Genomic DNA, 15,767 nt, shown 5'->3' with positions numbered 1-15,767 from the left:
AATTCTACTTCTAAAAAATATCCTACAGAAATACTCTCAAGAATTCACACAGATTTACACATAAATATGTTCACAGCAGTGCTATTCACAATAGTACGATATTAGAAAACACCAAATATGAATCAACAGGGGGTTGCAGAGATAAATTTGTAGTGCATTCATACAATGGGATAATGAAGGTATTAATACAGTACAATGTCTATGTGAAAAAAGCAAGTTATAGAAAAGTGTGTATAGTGCTACGCCTCTTTTTGTTTAAAAGTTAATATATTTATATGTATGCTAATATCCTAATGGAAACAATCTGGATGAAAACCTTAATAGTGGTTATTTCTGAGAGCTGAAATTTCAGGAATTTTCTACTTTCTAAGTCAACCACTTTGAATATTAATTTTATTATCATAATGATAAAAGATAAAATATAAAAGAGTAGGTAATACCAATTTCAATGTCAACAACAATGTACAAGTGATATAGTTTTACAACTCCAGGGTTTCTCAATCCTGGCATTATTGATATTTGGGGCCAGATAATCATTTGTTGGGTGGTGGGTGCTGTCCTGTGTACTGAAGGATATTTAGCAGCACTCCTGGCTTCTACCCACTAGATGCCAGTAGCAACCTCCTCCCATTCATGATAACCAAAATGTCCCCAGACATTGCCAAATATCCCCTGGTTGGGGGGCGGGGGGCTGCAAAACTGTCCCCGGTTAAGAACGACTGTACTAGACCATTGCCAGCAGTAATTATTTTCACTAACAATTTTTTTTCTTGTTAACTGAATAGGTAAAAATGACCACTAATTTAATATGTATATCTCTGATAACCAGTAAAGTTAAACAGTTTATCAGCCATGTTTGTTTACTCACACTTATATTTTATAAAATGTAAATGACCCTAAAAACATATTTTAAAGTAGTATGAATTTAGGTCTCCAGGGTAATCATGGTATATCCATTCAGAGGTATACTGTGCAACTTAGACTTCATCTCTAACTAGATATGTACGACACTGTATCAGTACACACAGCTCTACCTCATACAGCAATACATGAGGGAACCAGTTTCACTCCACCCTCACCAGATGAAAAGCATTAACATTAACAAAAAAAAAGTCACTGCTAACCCAACAGGTCAAAAAGCAAACAAAAACAACTTCCAACATAAATTTCAAGAACAGATGTCTTAACCTGTTAATTGCCAAGCAGAAGTCCTTCAGAAAGGGGCCCCCCTCTTTGTAAAAGCCTGTTCCTATAGAATATACTCATTAGAAAATCATCAAACAGAAGTCAACACAAGGTCGACTATTTCTATCTAACGTACTTCTAGAGGCAAATGAAAGATGATGAAAAACATAACGCCGAGCGCTCCAGCTAGTGACCTCCCATAGCCAGCAACATCACTGGTTTCCCTTCATCTTTTGGGCAGGAACTCATTTGCTCACTTCTATTAAGATACTTACACAGCTAACGATTCCCCGGGTATGATACTCTTTAGATACAGTCCTTCTCCACCACAGTTCCACCAGACTATGGAATGAGTTAACTCACCGCCTGTGAATCTAGAATAGTACTAGCTATGTACCATCCTTAGGAAAATCGAGGAAAGAATCACTTGAATCGTTCTCTGCAAGGCTTAAATTCTCTCACACGACCCTGTTTGAGAAAGGTTGCAACAGAAGGACAAGAAGTCCTTTCCCTTTTGTGAGAAGTGTAACAGAAAGGGCATTCTCTTTCTAACACATTTATTCTTCACCAACACTGATACGTACACCCCCAAGCTCAAAATTTTCTGGTAAGTTTTCTTCTTTTAACACTATTCAACTGTTCTTAAAGTTGCAGGAAATAAGTTACTTTATTAATGGAAAAACTAAGGCACAGGGCACATCAGCTTAAGATAGGACCAGAAAAGAGATTTTTCTGACTCTTAATCCATTAGGGCAATGAGGAAGGAACACGTATTAGTAAAGATGATTAAGTAGCAGAATAATTATCTAGGATGGCGAATTGATGCTAAAAGTAACTGCCTGTACCCTATTCTCTTCGTCTGGTGGCACTGGTGATCTTACACATTCTTATGTGCTGAAAACTTCAACAATCTTTGTAGCTTCATTTTTTTTTTATAACACGTAAGTTATAACCACACTATCCATTTCTTCCTCCCTTCAAACAATAGAAAACTTTTACTTTGCACCTATCATCCTTGAAGGTACACACATTTAGTATCAATATTAGTTCTAGCCTTTAGGCTTTATTTCTTAAATTAAATTTACATTAGTTGTAGACAGCTGCAAAAAATTCTGGCAATAAATATGGTGGAGGAGGTAGAATTTATATATATTACATTCACAAAAGAAGATTTGATCTTTTGCACATCTTCATAAACAACATTTAAGGGATTAGTGTTACATCTCAGAAAGGATAATTTTCCACTTTGCAGTTAGACAATGGGGGCAATCAAGCTGTGTGAACCAGAGTCAGTGACTGATTACTCTTTTATAGTTAATGAAGTGGAAATTAAGGAGAGAAATAAAAGTAAGCAGGAAAGGTGAAGGGGTTTTAATTCTCTCTTGTAGAAAGTTCTAGTGTGGAGTAAAGGCAACTGTCTATAGGGTTAGATATTTGCTTAGTAGGAGTGAGTTGGCAGGACTGAGTTCCTCAGAGGTTCAGACCCATTCTTTCACCTGCAAACACCTTCTGGTAGCATGTATAGTAATTTCTATAATTAGATTAAAATATTGCTCATTTTCATTGTCTTTAAAAAGTGTATAATTTAATGCTTCTAAAAATTAAAAAGTTTCTGAAATGATTATGTTAAATAAGAGAAATATGAATTAAACTACAAGGTATTTCTCAATCATCAAATTGGCAAAGATACCAAAGTCTGACAAATACTCTGTTGGTGAAGCTATGAGGAAACAGGAACTCCCACAATTTGGTGGTTAAAATGCAAAATAGCATAATACCTTTGACAGGCAATTTAGCAGTGTAACAAAATTACAAATGTATTTACCCTTTAAGCCACTCATCTTACTTCTGGGAATTTATCCTACCAAAATACCAGTGCATGTATAAAACAGGTTAAGTTCAAGGTTAATCACTGCAGCATTATTTGGGATAGCAAAGAATTGAAAACCCTTTATGTTTCCACCAATAGGAGACTGATTAAATAAACTATAGTACAGTTCATAGTATTGTACATAGAATACTATGTGCCTACAAACAAAGAATGAGAAAATTCCTTGTTTTGATACAGAAAGATTTCCAGAATATAATTCTGTGAGAGAAAGTCAGGTAGGTATAGAACATATACAGCATGCTACTTTTGAAATAAGAAATAAGAGGTAAATAAGAATATTTATTCATGTGTGTGCTTACATTTGAATAAAGAAATACAAGGATACACAAGAAACTAATAAAATGGTTACCTATATAAGGGGCTACGGGGACAGGCGGATGAGGACAGGAGTAAGAACGTGACTTTTCAATGTGTACCTTTCTATATTGTTGTGATTTTTGAACCATATGAATATATATCTATGCCAAAAATTTAATTTGATGAAAAACTAAAATGTCCATGTTATAATGTTAAAGCAGAATACAAAATTGTACATACACTACAATCACAACTATGTAAAAATACTATGCATAGAAAAAAAAAGAATTTTTAAAAATGTCCTAGAATGTTTACAGTAATTGTCTTTAGGTGTCAGGAGTACATATCATTTTTTTCCCTTCCTTTTCTTCCGTGCATTTTCCATGTTATCTATAAGTATATATTTCTTCAAGAGGAAACAAATGCTTCAGTTTTTCAAATGTTTCCATTCATAATGCACTTCACTCAATAAGTGACTTTTGGTTCTTAGAACCCTAACATTCAATATACAGAATATAATAAGAAAACAAACACTTACGAAGATAGCACTATGGCAACAGCATCATTGAGGACACTTTCACCAAAAAGAAGTGCATAGAGTTCAACATCAACTTGAAGCTCGTGGAATATGGCAAGAACAGTCACTAGCAAGTAGAAGGAGTCAGAGGAATATTAAGACATTACAAATATAACATTTTTCCCTCCACAGATGATTGTAATAGCTATTTAGAAATTCATTTCTTCATCTCAGAATTCAATCCTAATAAACATTCTCTTACCATATCAAAGATTCAGTAATTTTATGTCAATATTTTTCTTTTCCATAACTGTGTACCTGTAATATCTCCCTTCTCTCTCTTACAAACAGCTGAAAATAACCTTGGAGGACTGAGTTGGCCTACATTCTTCATGCAAATGCTAATAATCTTGTCTTGTACATTTCTTTTCCATAAAAAATACATGCAGAATTTCTTACAGACCAGGTGATCATTAATCTTTGATGAAGAAGACTATTATGAAAAGCATTTCCTGCTGCAAGCTTCATTTTTTCCTCGGAGCCTTACAACTCACTTCTATTTGACTTGCAAATTTCAAGCACATCAGTTTAGCAAAGACAGTAGGAAATGAAAACACAAGTTTGGTTTTCGGTTGGGATAAAATTTATGACCAGAATTACAGCTGCTATATTTAACTTAATAAGAAGCCAACTATCAGGCTATTACAGCTTGAGAAGAAAAAAAAAACCTTCTCTTAGGAAACAATTACATGAGAATTCTTAGAAAATCAGAAGAGACTGAAGTTGCATTATAACTTTAATTGCTGAGTCACGTACAGCTCGCTTGCTAAATAAACCCAAGCAGACATGAAAGATTATTATAACCAGAGTTGGGAGAGCCTCTTCAAATGCCAACCAAAAAACAGGAAGCTTGTATTTTAAAAGATATAGTCTCTACTGCAAAGCATTTCATCTGGAATATCCTGATATCAAAGCTAACCAAGAGAAGGAGGAAATGAGGGCAGGAGCAATGCTGTAGAATTTTAAAAAGAGAACCTATGGCTCATCCTTCTATCAAGTGAACAATTGCAAAATAATAGAATTATTATAGGGCAAATACCTATATAATTCAGAAGAAATATAACTATCCAGCTTTATATAAGCAGAACAGTTTTGCTTGAGCCATCCAGGCAATACTCCTACCAAAACAAAACCAGTTTTAAGTAACGCAGCCAGTCCAACTGACTCAGATTTCTCATAGATTTTGAAAAGTCGAGGACCTTGCTTCTAGTAAGAGAACACGGAAAACAGAGACCACTGGCTTCCTGCAAAAACCATCCCACCTTCATACTGATAATGGGAACAGCTACAAACAGTAAGGGGGCAGCCCTGACTATCTTTAAGGAGGTGATTTGCTTTTCAGTTCTAAAAATGCCAAACTATACAAATACCGCTCTAAAATGTCCTCTGAGCTTCTAAAATCGTCTCTTATAGAGTACAAGCATATTTTCCTACTTTCTATAACACCCTGTGTTATCAGAGTTAACACAGGAATTCAGAGATAACCTTTGACTATGCTGGATGATAATTAAAGAAGATTATTAACTTACAAGGTCAAAGGGTAAAACAGAACAAACCTCTGCCAAGGATCTAAAATCTAGTATCAGTAGAAGAAAACTTGCATCCTTAGTTCAAAAAATGTAGTCTCTGCTCTTCAGCCTATATATTCTCTAAGTTCTTAATCTGAATGTAGCTGTGAAGCTCACCAATACTGTATTAGAAAAACTACAATCTAACTCATCTAACTCAATACAATTAAATTCATTCTCTAGTCATGCTAATATCAAAACTATTTTATAATCAGAAAGCCAATTTTATAAAAACAATTCTTTAATGTATATTACTGCCCACGAATGACCCCAAATCACACTTGTTCTAGCACAACAGCCTTCTAACAATCATTTTAAAACTTGTTTTCTTACTCTTAAATGCAGATAGCTGAATGTAAACAGATTTTTAGGGATCTGTTTTTTAGAAGCTTGAAAGGAAATGTATAATTATTACCCATCTTAACTAATATAGTTCATCTTCTATACCCAGTCACTAGGGATAGAGACCAACCTGAAATTCTGAAGAAAATACCTTACGGCCCTCATTTAAACATCATCAAATTGTAGACTAGTAATAGGAAATAGAGTAAAAAGAAAAAAATGTGTGCTTAAGCCAAAAGGAGCCATTAATTTTGGTTTTTTCCTCCACAGTTGGAAAGTATAGTAAGATGGGGAGTACCTAATCCTGAATTCTACACCTCAAAGGAAGAAATATGTACATGTGTGTTCATGGAAAACCACTGTACAACTTAAGTACTTAAGCTCCACACTCATGTAAAACATACCTGGATCAGTTGCTGATACGATGGCACCAAACAGCAGGCAATCTGTAAAGTAAAAGTCTCCCGCAAGTTGTCCAGTTACTTTCATCAGTGTTACACAGCCATACATTATTGATCTGTTCAATAAACATATGTCTACTTTAGAAAAAAAATCAACTGTTAAAGAAGTTACAATACAGTAAGAATAGAAAGATGGGTCTACTGTAGTACTTTGTGACTAATCCCAAATTTACTGCATGTCATTTAAATATGGTAATGCCTTAGCCTTAAGGAAAATTCAAACAACTTATCTGTGTGAATACATTTTACTGCAAAAGTTCTTGGACACACTCGAGAATACAATACTGCAGAAGTCAAACATGCATTATTTTAAAATGATAATTTGAAGGCTAAAAGTGTTTTAAGCTTCAAGTACTTACCCAATTACGAAACAAGAAATTGCGGTTCCAAGAAAAGCATACGCTAAGATAGACCCAAGGTTTCGAAAGAAATGTCTCTGACAGAAAAAAAAAAGTTACACCATGTTAGAATACTCACCAATTATTTAAAAAAGAAAAGGTTTTCTATTCTAGTGTGCTATGCTAATATTAAATGCATTATTCATTAAAGGAAATAAGTAAGAGAAAGAATTTTTGTATAGGCATAAACTTCAGTATGTCAAAAGGATAAGGAGAGGGAGGAGGGAGGGGAACCTGGAAAGAACTGCCTGTTTCTGAAGTGTCAAAGATGATAAAGCCCATGGAGTTTAAGGTTGTTCAAAGTATATGAAATACAAAGGCACTTACTCTTTTCAGACTATATCCCGCATAAAATATGATAGGAGGAAGTAATATGTTGAAAAATACTTCTGGATCAAAAGTAACCTGTTAAAATAAAGAGTTCTTTTAGATGAATTCCCTGAGAAGATTTCTTATTACATTATCAAATGAGCAAAAAGAAAAAAAGATTAAATGTTAAATTGGCAAAAGGCAAGAATATTACCACTGTGGTAAGTGAAAAATATTTCATATAGGATAGCTGTTATTCCACTTCTCAACCAAATGACAAGGAGATGATAGCGTTGGAACAATCAGTTAAGTCCTATCTGTGCAAAGTATCTTAAAATACTATGATAGCAAAAGTTTTTTAAATAAGAGAAAGTATGAACATGTCTGCTTTAAATAAGAGACCCAAAACTGGTAACATAAAATTTGGGGGTACAGCATTGTTGTTGGCAAGAGGAAACAGACTTCTTGCATAGGTAACATCTCTAAAGGTATATAACATAATATTGTGGTAAAAAGTTTCTGTACAAGTCAAATTTCTAGTCCTGACAGCCCATTCCTTTTAATACCTATTCCCTATAATAATACAGATGCCCCCTTCTGTTCATAAGGCTGTAGTATTTGACATGAACACAGAGCAGCTACACATACTCATGCTAAAATTTAATTTCCTAGAACTTTTAAGGAACTGGAATTTTCCACAGGTGGAAAAAAAACTCTTTCTGCAAAGTAAACTGTAAGTTCGTATGAAATTTTTAAAAGCATTAAAGATGGTCAGGAACACAACCAAGTAGCTATAAAAGCCAAGTCCTGCCAATGTAGAAGGCAGAAGTGGAGGCCAATGGCCAAGGGTGGGCGAAAACAGAGACATGAGCAAAGAGGCCCTGAGAAGCTTCAGGATGGCAACTATGGGGAGGACAGGAGAAAGCAGCTCCAGGAATGTCTGGAAGCCAGTAAGACTGCAACCCAACCTACATCAAGCTTCATGCACACCGTGGTACAGTACCTGATACTCAGGCTGAGGCCCCTGACGTTGTGCCAGATTATGAATCAAAGAAAGATTAAATTGTGCTCAGCACAGTCAAGGCAAGAAAGAATTCAAAAAAATGTTAATGGAATATTTTAGGTATTATCAAATAAACTCAATGTGCTAAACTACTATAAAACTCTAAGGGCCATAAGCAGATTGAAAGAAACACTTATAAATTCTGCCTCACTCAATGCTGGTCACCATTTATTACAACTGTAAACGTTACAGAGTGAAACAAAAAGGGTTGTAGTACTTAGCCTCAATCAGAAAAGCAAACTATAGACATGTCAATTTCCTTAGCCTTGCATTACATTCGTTAATTGAGGTTTTACTCAATTTGAAAAGACTGATTATTCTAAATATCATTAAAAATTCATTATTTTTCTCCTGAATCACTTTGCTGCTATTATATACCTTAAAAAAAATCCAAAGATTCCCTTTAACGAAGAACTTACCTTTCTAAGCATTTCATTATCTTGAACGTTATTGAGCTCATGTGAACTGATCTCTCCTTTCAGCGTATACTCATAAAATTTTCCACTAACATTTACCAATAAGGTAGTTGGGCTTGACTGCACTTCACAGCTCAGGGTCACATTATTCACATCACTTGGAACATGAATGCCATATCGAAGCACAAGGCCCACCAAAAGACCTGGAAATAATAAAAGAATAATATAAGCTCTCCTTTCAGACAGAAACTACTTCTTTTGTACCCCACACATACCTTTGAATTGATAACAGAAAATCTCTTATGATAGTCCCTTGTGATTCTAAACTCATTTTTAGACCAAATGAAGTTACATTTTAAAGTATTACTAAAATCACAAATCTAAGAGTTCGATATTCATATAAGCCAGTGGGACAGGAAGGGAAAACATTCCCTAGGGTAACAACGTGTATCATTGCATCCCTAGATCAAGATATAAGTAAGTGATTAGGAAGGTAACAAAATGAGGCAATACCTTCAAGTCATCTGTACACAGAATATGCTCCAAGGTGTCCCAACCTAACTGTGTAATCATGTTAGAAATGTGTTTACCACCTCCATCCATCAATTCACAAGACTTAAACACATGCATTTCTCAAGTCATTCCTAAATCACATGGCTGGCCAAATAACACAAATTTTACAAATTGTAAAGTCAATAATTTTTCTAGATTGAGTTCTTCTAATACTAAAAGGTCAGATTTTAATTTTAAAATATGTTTCAAAATCAAAACATGGAACAGAAGTCCTGACTTTGACACTATGATATCAATGTATTGCTGGAATTTTACTTGGATCATCATATTGACATTCAAATATGCACAATGATCTAGGTACTATAAACCTATACTGATCAAAATGTTTAATAATGATTTTATTGAGATATAATTCTATACCACAAAGTCTGCCCTTTTAAACTGTACAATTCAGTGGCTTTTAGTATATTCGCAAAGTTGGATATTGATCACTACTATCCAATTCCAAAACATTTTCATTGTTCCACAAAGAAACCCTAGACCTATTAGCAGTCACTCTCCATTTCCCCCACCCCGACTCCCACCCCCTGGCAACCACGAATCTACTTTTTCTCTATATAGAGTTGCCTATTCTGGACATTTCACATAAGTAGAATCCTACAATATGTGACCTTTTATATCTGGCTTCTTTTACTTAGCATAATGTTTTCAGGGTTTATCCATATTGCAGCATGTATCAGTGCTTCATTCCTTTTTACGGTCAAATAATGTTCCACTGTATAGATATACCTCAACTGCAAACTGAACTCAAACGTCTGGAACTTTCCTTAACTCCACTATTAGTGGCATTTTACCTTCCTGTCTCCTTTCTCCTTTCTCTTTCACCCTAACCAGTCAGTCTTTCTTTTAATATATGTGAATGGACTACTATGCTAAGTAGGCCCCCGGGGTTCACAGATGAAAACAAGGTCCCGCCTTCAAGTAGCTCTCAGTCCAGCTGGTGAAAACAGACTGAATAAACAATTATAACACGATATATATGTGTGTGTGTGTATATATATACATAGATAGATAGATATAGATATATATATGTATATACACACACACATACACATACATACAAGGTATTATAAAAACAGAAAAGATGTACCTAAGCAAGCCTGAGGGAGTGGGACATTAGGAAAGTCTTTCCAGAGGTGTCACCTAAGCAAGTAACAAAGTAAGAGAAAACGGTTTCCCAGGTAGGAGGAAGAGTAGTACATATCCAGTCAAGGAAGAGTGAGAAAACAGCCCGTTTAGGGAATCATAAATAGTTCAGTACGGCTGGGATATAAAGTGGCAAGAGTTGAGGTGTGAAAGACTGGCAGGAGCTGAATCACAAGAGACCTTGCATGTTGGGGAAGGGAGTGTAGACTTCATCCTGAAAGCAAAAGGAAGCCACAGAACCATAGATGTCAACGGGCTTGACATCAGATTTTTATTTTAGCAAGACTGGTCTAGACTACAGAGGGTCAGAAAGGCCAGATAGAAGGCCACTGAGGTCATTCACGCACTAAGAGTGCAGGGCCTAATCTAAGAGAGCAGAGATAGGGAGAGAGGGGGATTTTTTTTAGAAAGTATTATCTTGTAGAAAGATGTGGTGACTGACTGGACTGGGAGGAAGGGAGATGAAAAGCTAAGAGGAACCTAAACTGACTTGGCAACTAGGTGGGTAAGCTGGCCTAGGCAATCAGGGGGGTAGGAGGGCCAGTCAGTGGGACAGGGAACAGATTTACAGGGGGAAATGCGCAGCTCCGTTTTGGACATGTTGAGTTTGATGTACCTGTGACATATGCACAGTTGAGTATGTGGGATCCGGACCTCAAGGAAGGGGGTGGATCTGGACTGGAGATATACACTTAGCAGTTATAAGATGGTTGAAGTGAAGCACAGATGGGATTACTGAGGGAGCAAACAAAGCGGGAAGAGGACTATGGATATATGCTCGGAGTTTATGCCAAAATTAAGGGGTTGGTAGAGGAGGAGGAGATGATGAAGGAGTCTAAGAAAGAAAAGCCACAGGAGTAGGAAGAACAGAGGAGGAAGTGGTGAAAACTAGCAAATGCTGCAGCAAAGTCGAGGAAGACAGGCATTAAGAAGTGTCCATTGGGTTTGGCAACAAGGAGGTCATAGGTGACCTTGCTAAGAGCAGTCTGAGTGAAGAGGTGGGGGCGGAAGCCAGACCAGAGTGGGAAGTGATAAAGCAGAAACGGGGAGTGTAAGAGCAGTAGTTGGCTGAGAAGGCAGGAGGAAGCAGAGGTGAAGGATCCTTCTGGTCAACTTATAGTCACATGTATTTTTTTTAAGTGAGCAGCAACGAGTAACTGGTAAACAGCACAATGACATCGACTCTAAAAAACGTTTTAACAAAGGTTCAGATTTAAAATAAATGAAAGATAAAATATTTGCAAATCATATCCTGATAAGGGGCTAATATCCAAAATATATAAAGAACTCATACAACTCAAAAGCAAAATAACAATCTGATTAAAAAATGGGCAGAGGAGCTAAATAGACATTTTTCCAAAAAAGACATACAGATGGCCAATGGTACATAAAAAGATGCTCAATATCACTAAACATCAGCGAAATGCAAATCAAAACCACAATGAGATATCACTTCACACTTGTTAGAATGGCAATTATAAAAAAGACAAAAAATGGCAAGTGTTGGCAAGGATGTGGAGAAAAGAGAACCCTTATGCGCTGTTGGTGGGAATGTAAACTGGTGCAGCCAGTATGGAACACAGTATGGAGGTTCCACAAAAAATTTTAAAAAGAGCTACTATATGATCCAGCAATTCCACTTTTGGGTTTTTACCCAAGGAAAATGAAAACATTAACTCAAAAAGATATATGCACCCCTATGTTCATTGCAGCATTATTTACGATAGCCAGGATATGGAAACAATGTAAGTGTCCACTGATGGATGAATGGATAAGATGTGGTACATATATACACCATGGAATATTATTTAGCCATGAAAAAGAATGGAATCTTGCCATTTGAAACAACATGGATGGACCTCAAGGGCATTATGCTAAGTGAAATTAGTTAGACAAAGAAACACAAATACCGTATTCTCTCTCTTATATGTGGAATCTAAAAAAAAAAATCAAAAACAAAGCTCAATAGATACAGAGAACAGATTGGCGGTTGCCAGAGACATGGGGACGGGGATGGGAGGTGGTAGAAATGGGTGAAGGGGGTATAAATTTATTTAAAATTTAAAAATAATAAATGAAAGATACACTTTGAAAATATCTCACCTCCAAAAAAAACCGAATTAAAAAGTGATGGCTGGATATCAACCGTGTTTGACAAACATAACCTGGGAGAGAAAAGGCTACCACTCCATAGTCACCCTGCCTATATGACACAGGAACAGCTCTTTTCTCTACTATCTCACAAGACCTCCTAATTAAGAGGTTCAGTAGTACTAAGTTGTCCCATTACATTTATGTGTAAAAATCACAGTTAAGCTACTACAAACAGTAAAAATATCAGCATAAATTCTTTCCATATCCCCAAGCTTGACTGTGTAAGGAAGACTACCCACTGGTTCTACCGTGCCCCAACCCAATGCTGAAACGCCACTGGGTGCCCTGAGGAGGGCTCAGCACTTGGACAAATCTGAAACATACACCTTGGCAGTTAGAACACCAGCAAGAAGAATAATTAAATAATTACTTAGGTTGGAAAAAATCAAGATCCTTTTATTACAGCATCAGACAGCTGAAAAATTGGAATTTCTTTGAATACAGTTGACAGATCAAGTTAACTTGGGTTCTGTGAAAGGTCAAATCCTAATCACGGAGTTAAAGCAATTCTCACTAAACAGAAAGTACACAAAAGGAGTGCTTTGTTAAGGGGATAAGGCAGAAAATTCTAGCCTCCTACATAGACAGAGGCACAAAAACTACTGATATCATGAAATTTAAAATTACCACTAACAGGCAACAAAGAGTACAACCACAAAGAGATATCTTTCACAAAACAGAGAAGTCCCATTCCTCCTACACATTCCTGACCCTCTTGTGCTGGAGACCCCCCCAGGGATACAGAACTCAGTATCACCCAAGGCCGACCACTGTATGAGTCTCACAGTGGAAATTGGTTTTCTAATGGATTTCAGCACATTCTTCCAGATTATCACACTAGAAGCCTCTAATAGTCAAAAATATGGAAGGAACATCACTGGGGGTATTGAGTGTGGCCAAAATTGATACAATTTCTACAGATTAAAAAGTGTATGTATGTGTGTGTGTATATTTATTTATGTATGTGTGTATATTGTGTGTATGTACATATATAACACTTATCTACTTCTTGAAGAATGCTGTTAGATTCTGTCTGAAAAGCTAATTGAACTACTACAAATCTCTCAGTCATTATTTTCTCATCTATAAAATGGGGATAAATGACTTGCCCAACGTTATTTGGCATTAAGTGGCAAAACCAGAACTGAAATCTGGGTTTTCTATTTCCAAAGTCTCTATAATTTTCTAATCACCTCCTTGCTCTCTCATCACTACTAACTTGCTCTCCGGTGGTTATGTCTCCATTCTCTCATAAGCTTCCCTCACAACTCACCTCCAAAACCCCTGTAACTTTAAGTATTAACTCCCTTCATATCCAATCTTATTAAATTTAGTACAGTAGAGTGTAGGAGAAAAAGCACAAGTTTGGAAGGCAGATAGAAGTATGAATTCTGGCTCTATCAAGTTCTAGTCTGTGATCCTAGGGTACATAACTTCTCATTGAACCTCAGTTTCCTCATATGTAGTGATGATAATACCAACCTGTTTTGTCTTTATAGATAAGTTTTATCTCTTCAACATGAGGCAATATGGTTTAAGGGGCTAAGAGAATGGGGCTCCTGAGGCCGACTGTGTTTGAATCCTGCCTTAATACTTACAAGTTATGTGACTTCGGGCAGGTCATTTAACCTCCCTGTGCCTCAATTTCCTCATCTGTAAAATGGGAAAGATAATAGTACCCATCTCACAGGGTTGTCATGAGGTTTAAATGAGATGATATTTGTTGAGCACCTAAGCAGTGTCTAACACATTATAATGCTCAATAAACACTACCTATTCAGTCACTAGATTGTAAGTGCTTTGTGGACAGGGATGATGACTCATATCTGTATTTCTCATCATATCTCATACATCAAAGACACTTAATAAATATTTATTGATAAATCGCATTAGCTAAACTTAGGACTCTGGATGCTGTAGTTTAAGGCATAATAAATATTGCTTCCCTGTCTTTTGCTTTTTATACCATCTGTAAGCATACTGCAGTGAGTGATCACTTTTCAGACTTACTAACGGTGACTCACTTTTAAGCTTCTTAAGCAAGCTAGCCCAATGAACAGAACACTTGGGTGCTTCGACATTGTAACTGGGGCAATTAGGCTATATTACAATCTAGAAAGTGACCACATTGGCAACTTAATCTCTCTCTCTCTTTGTAACCTGGCTTCTCAAAAAAATAAAGGAGAAGCTTATTTTAAGTAGCATTTTTCTCGTATTTAGATAGCTAAATCATCAGTGGGCTGAATCTTGGAGGTCTGGACATTCCCAGAGTAAGAAGCCCTTTCATCTGGAAGTCAAGCTGAAAAATAAAGGTCTTAAAATAATATATTAACGTAATAGCTATAATGGTACAAGAGTCGTAAAAAAAGGTAAATGGCAGATGGTAATTAGGATTAGCAAATGTCCATTTCCATGGCATTGAAAATACTTTGACCCAGCCCCATCTTTTCTCAAACTGGACTTGGGAGTTGGTCAGGAGGCTGTTCATCCACAGTCCCCATCACCCATATTGAGAAAATGGGACAGGCTAAAGAATGCCAAGTCGTAGCAAATCAACCCAATTTGACTCACAGATAACACTCTTTCACTTTATATTCCACAAGAGATACCCTTGCTTTTCCTTCACAAAATACCAACACTAAGGTACTCCATCACTTTTCATTAACTTAGAAACATCAGGGAAAGCAATCAGTAATCCCACTTTTCTCCTTTAGCCCAAGAGTTAGAGGAGGTTAATGATTATCAACTACCAAAGAGCAAATATTTTCAGGGAAATTCTAAGTCCCTATTTGATTTTTATAAAAAATACTATATCTGCCTCTTAACTTACAAGACTGAATAATTAAAAGAACTATTCTGAGCCTAACCTGAAAAAATGCAGTTATAACAGCAATAATAATAATAGTATTGCAGCTCTCATTTAATGAGCATTTACTTAGGGGTCAGGTACTAAGTTAAAAACATTTCTTCCTCACAATAATGCTACTATCATTGTTCCTAATTTATAGATGACAGTGTAAGAAGGTAAGGGACTGGCCTAAGATCACACAGAGTTATTGGCATAGTAAGACAGGAACCCAGGTCTGACTCTAAAGCAGGGGTTGGAAATCACAGTGATGGTCTGTTTTTGTATGGTCCAAGAGCTAAGAATGGCTTTAAAATTTTTAAAGGTTTATAGAAAGGAAAAAAACAAAACAAAGAAGAAAACACAACACATTTTCACAACACAGAGATTGATGTGATCCACAAAGCCGACAGTATTTACTCTCCGGTCCTTTACAGAAAAAATTTGCAGACCTCTGGTCTAAAGCCTTACATCTTTAACCACTTCATAACACTATATCTCTCTACAGGAAAGAGGTTTCTGTGATCAGTTCCTTCTTTTAA

General features: G+C 36.2%; 1 protein-coding gene across 2 annotated transcripts in view; it reads right to left on the bottom strand.

Annotated features, from left to right (window-relative positions):
* SLC9A6 (solute carrier family 9 member A6) overlaps positions 1 to 15,767 on the bottom strand; it is a 53,566-nt gene that overhangs the window by 35,730 nt on the left and 2,069 nt on the right. For both annotated transcript variants that reach the window (XM_059910866.1, XM_059910865.1), the window contains exons 2-6: positions 8,511 to 8,710; positions 7,047 to 7,124; positions 6,681 to 6,757; positions 6,265 to 6,377; positions 3,912 to 4,017 (exon numbers count right to left, since the gene is read on the bottom strand). In XM_059910866.1, the coding sequence (XP_059766849.1) occupies positions 3,912 to 4,017; positions 6,265 to 6,377; positions 6,681 to 6,757; positions 7,047 to 7,124; positions 8,511 to 8,710 (574 nt within the window). The remainder of the gene's footprint in view (positions 1 to 3,911; positions 4,018 to 6,264; positions 6,378 to 6,680; positions 6,758 to 7,046; positions 7,125 to 8,510; positions 8,711 to 15,767) is intronic.

Source organism: Balaenoptera ricei, chromosome X, assembly GCF_028023285.1.
Source record: "Balaenoptera ricei isolate mBalRic1 chromosome X, mBalRic1.hap2, whole genome shotgun sequence".
NCBI classification, from domain to species: Eukaryota; Metazoa; Chordata; class Mammalia; order Artiodactyla; family Balaenopteridae; genus Balaenoptera; species Balaenoptera ricei.
The sequence above is the reverse complement of the archived record's forward strand: the minus strand, read 5'-3'. Positions and strand labels throughout refer to the sequence as shown.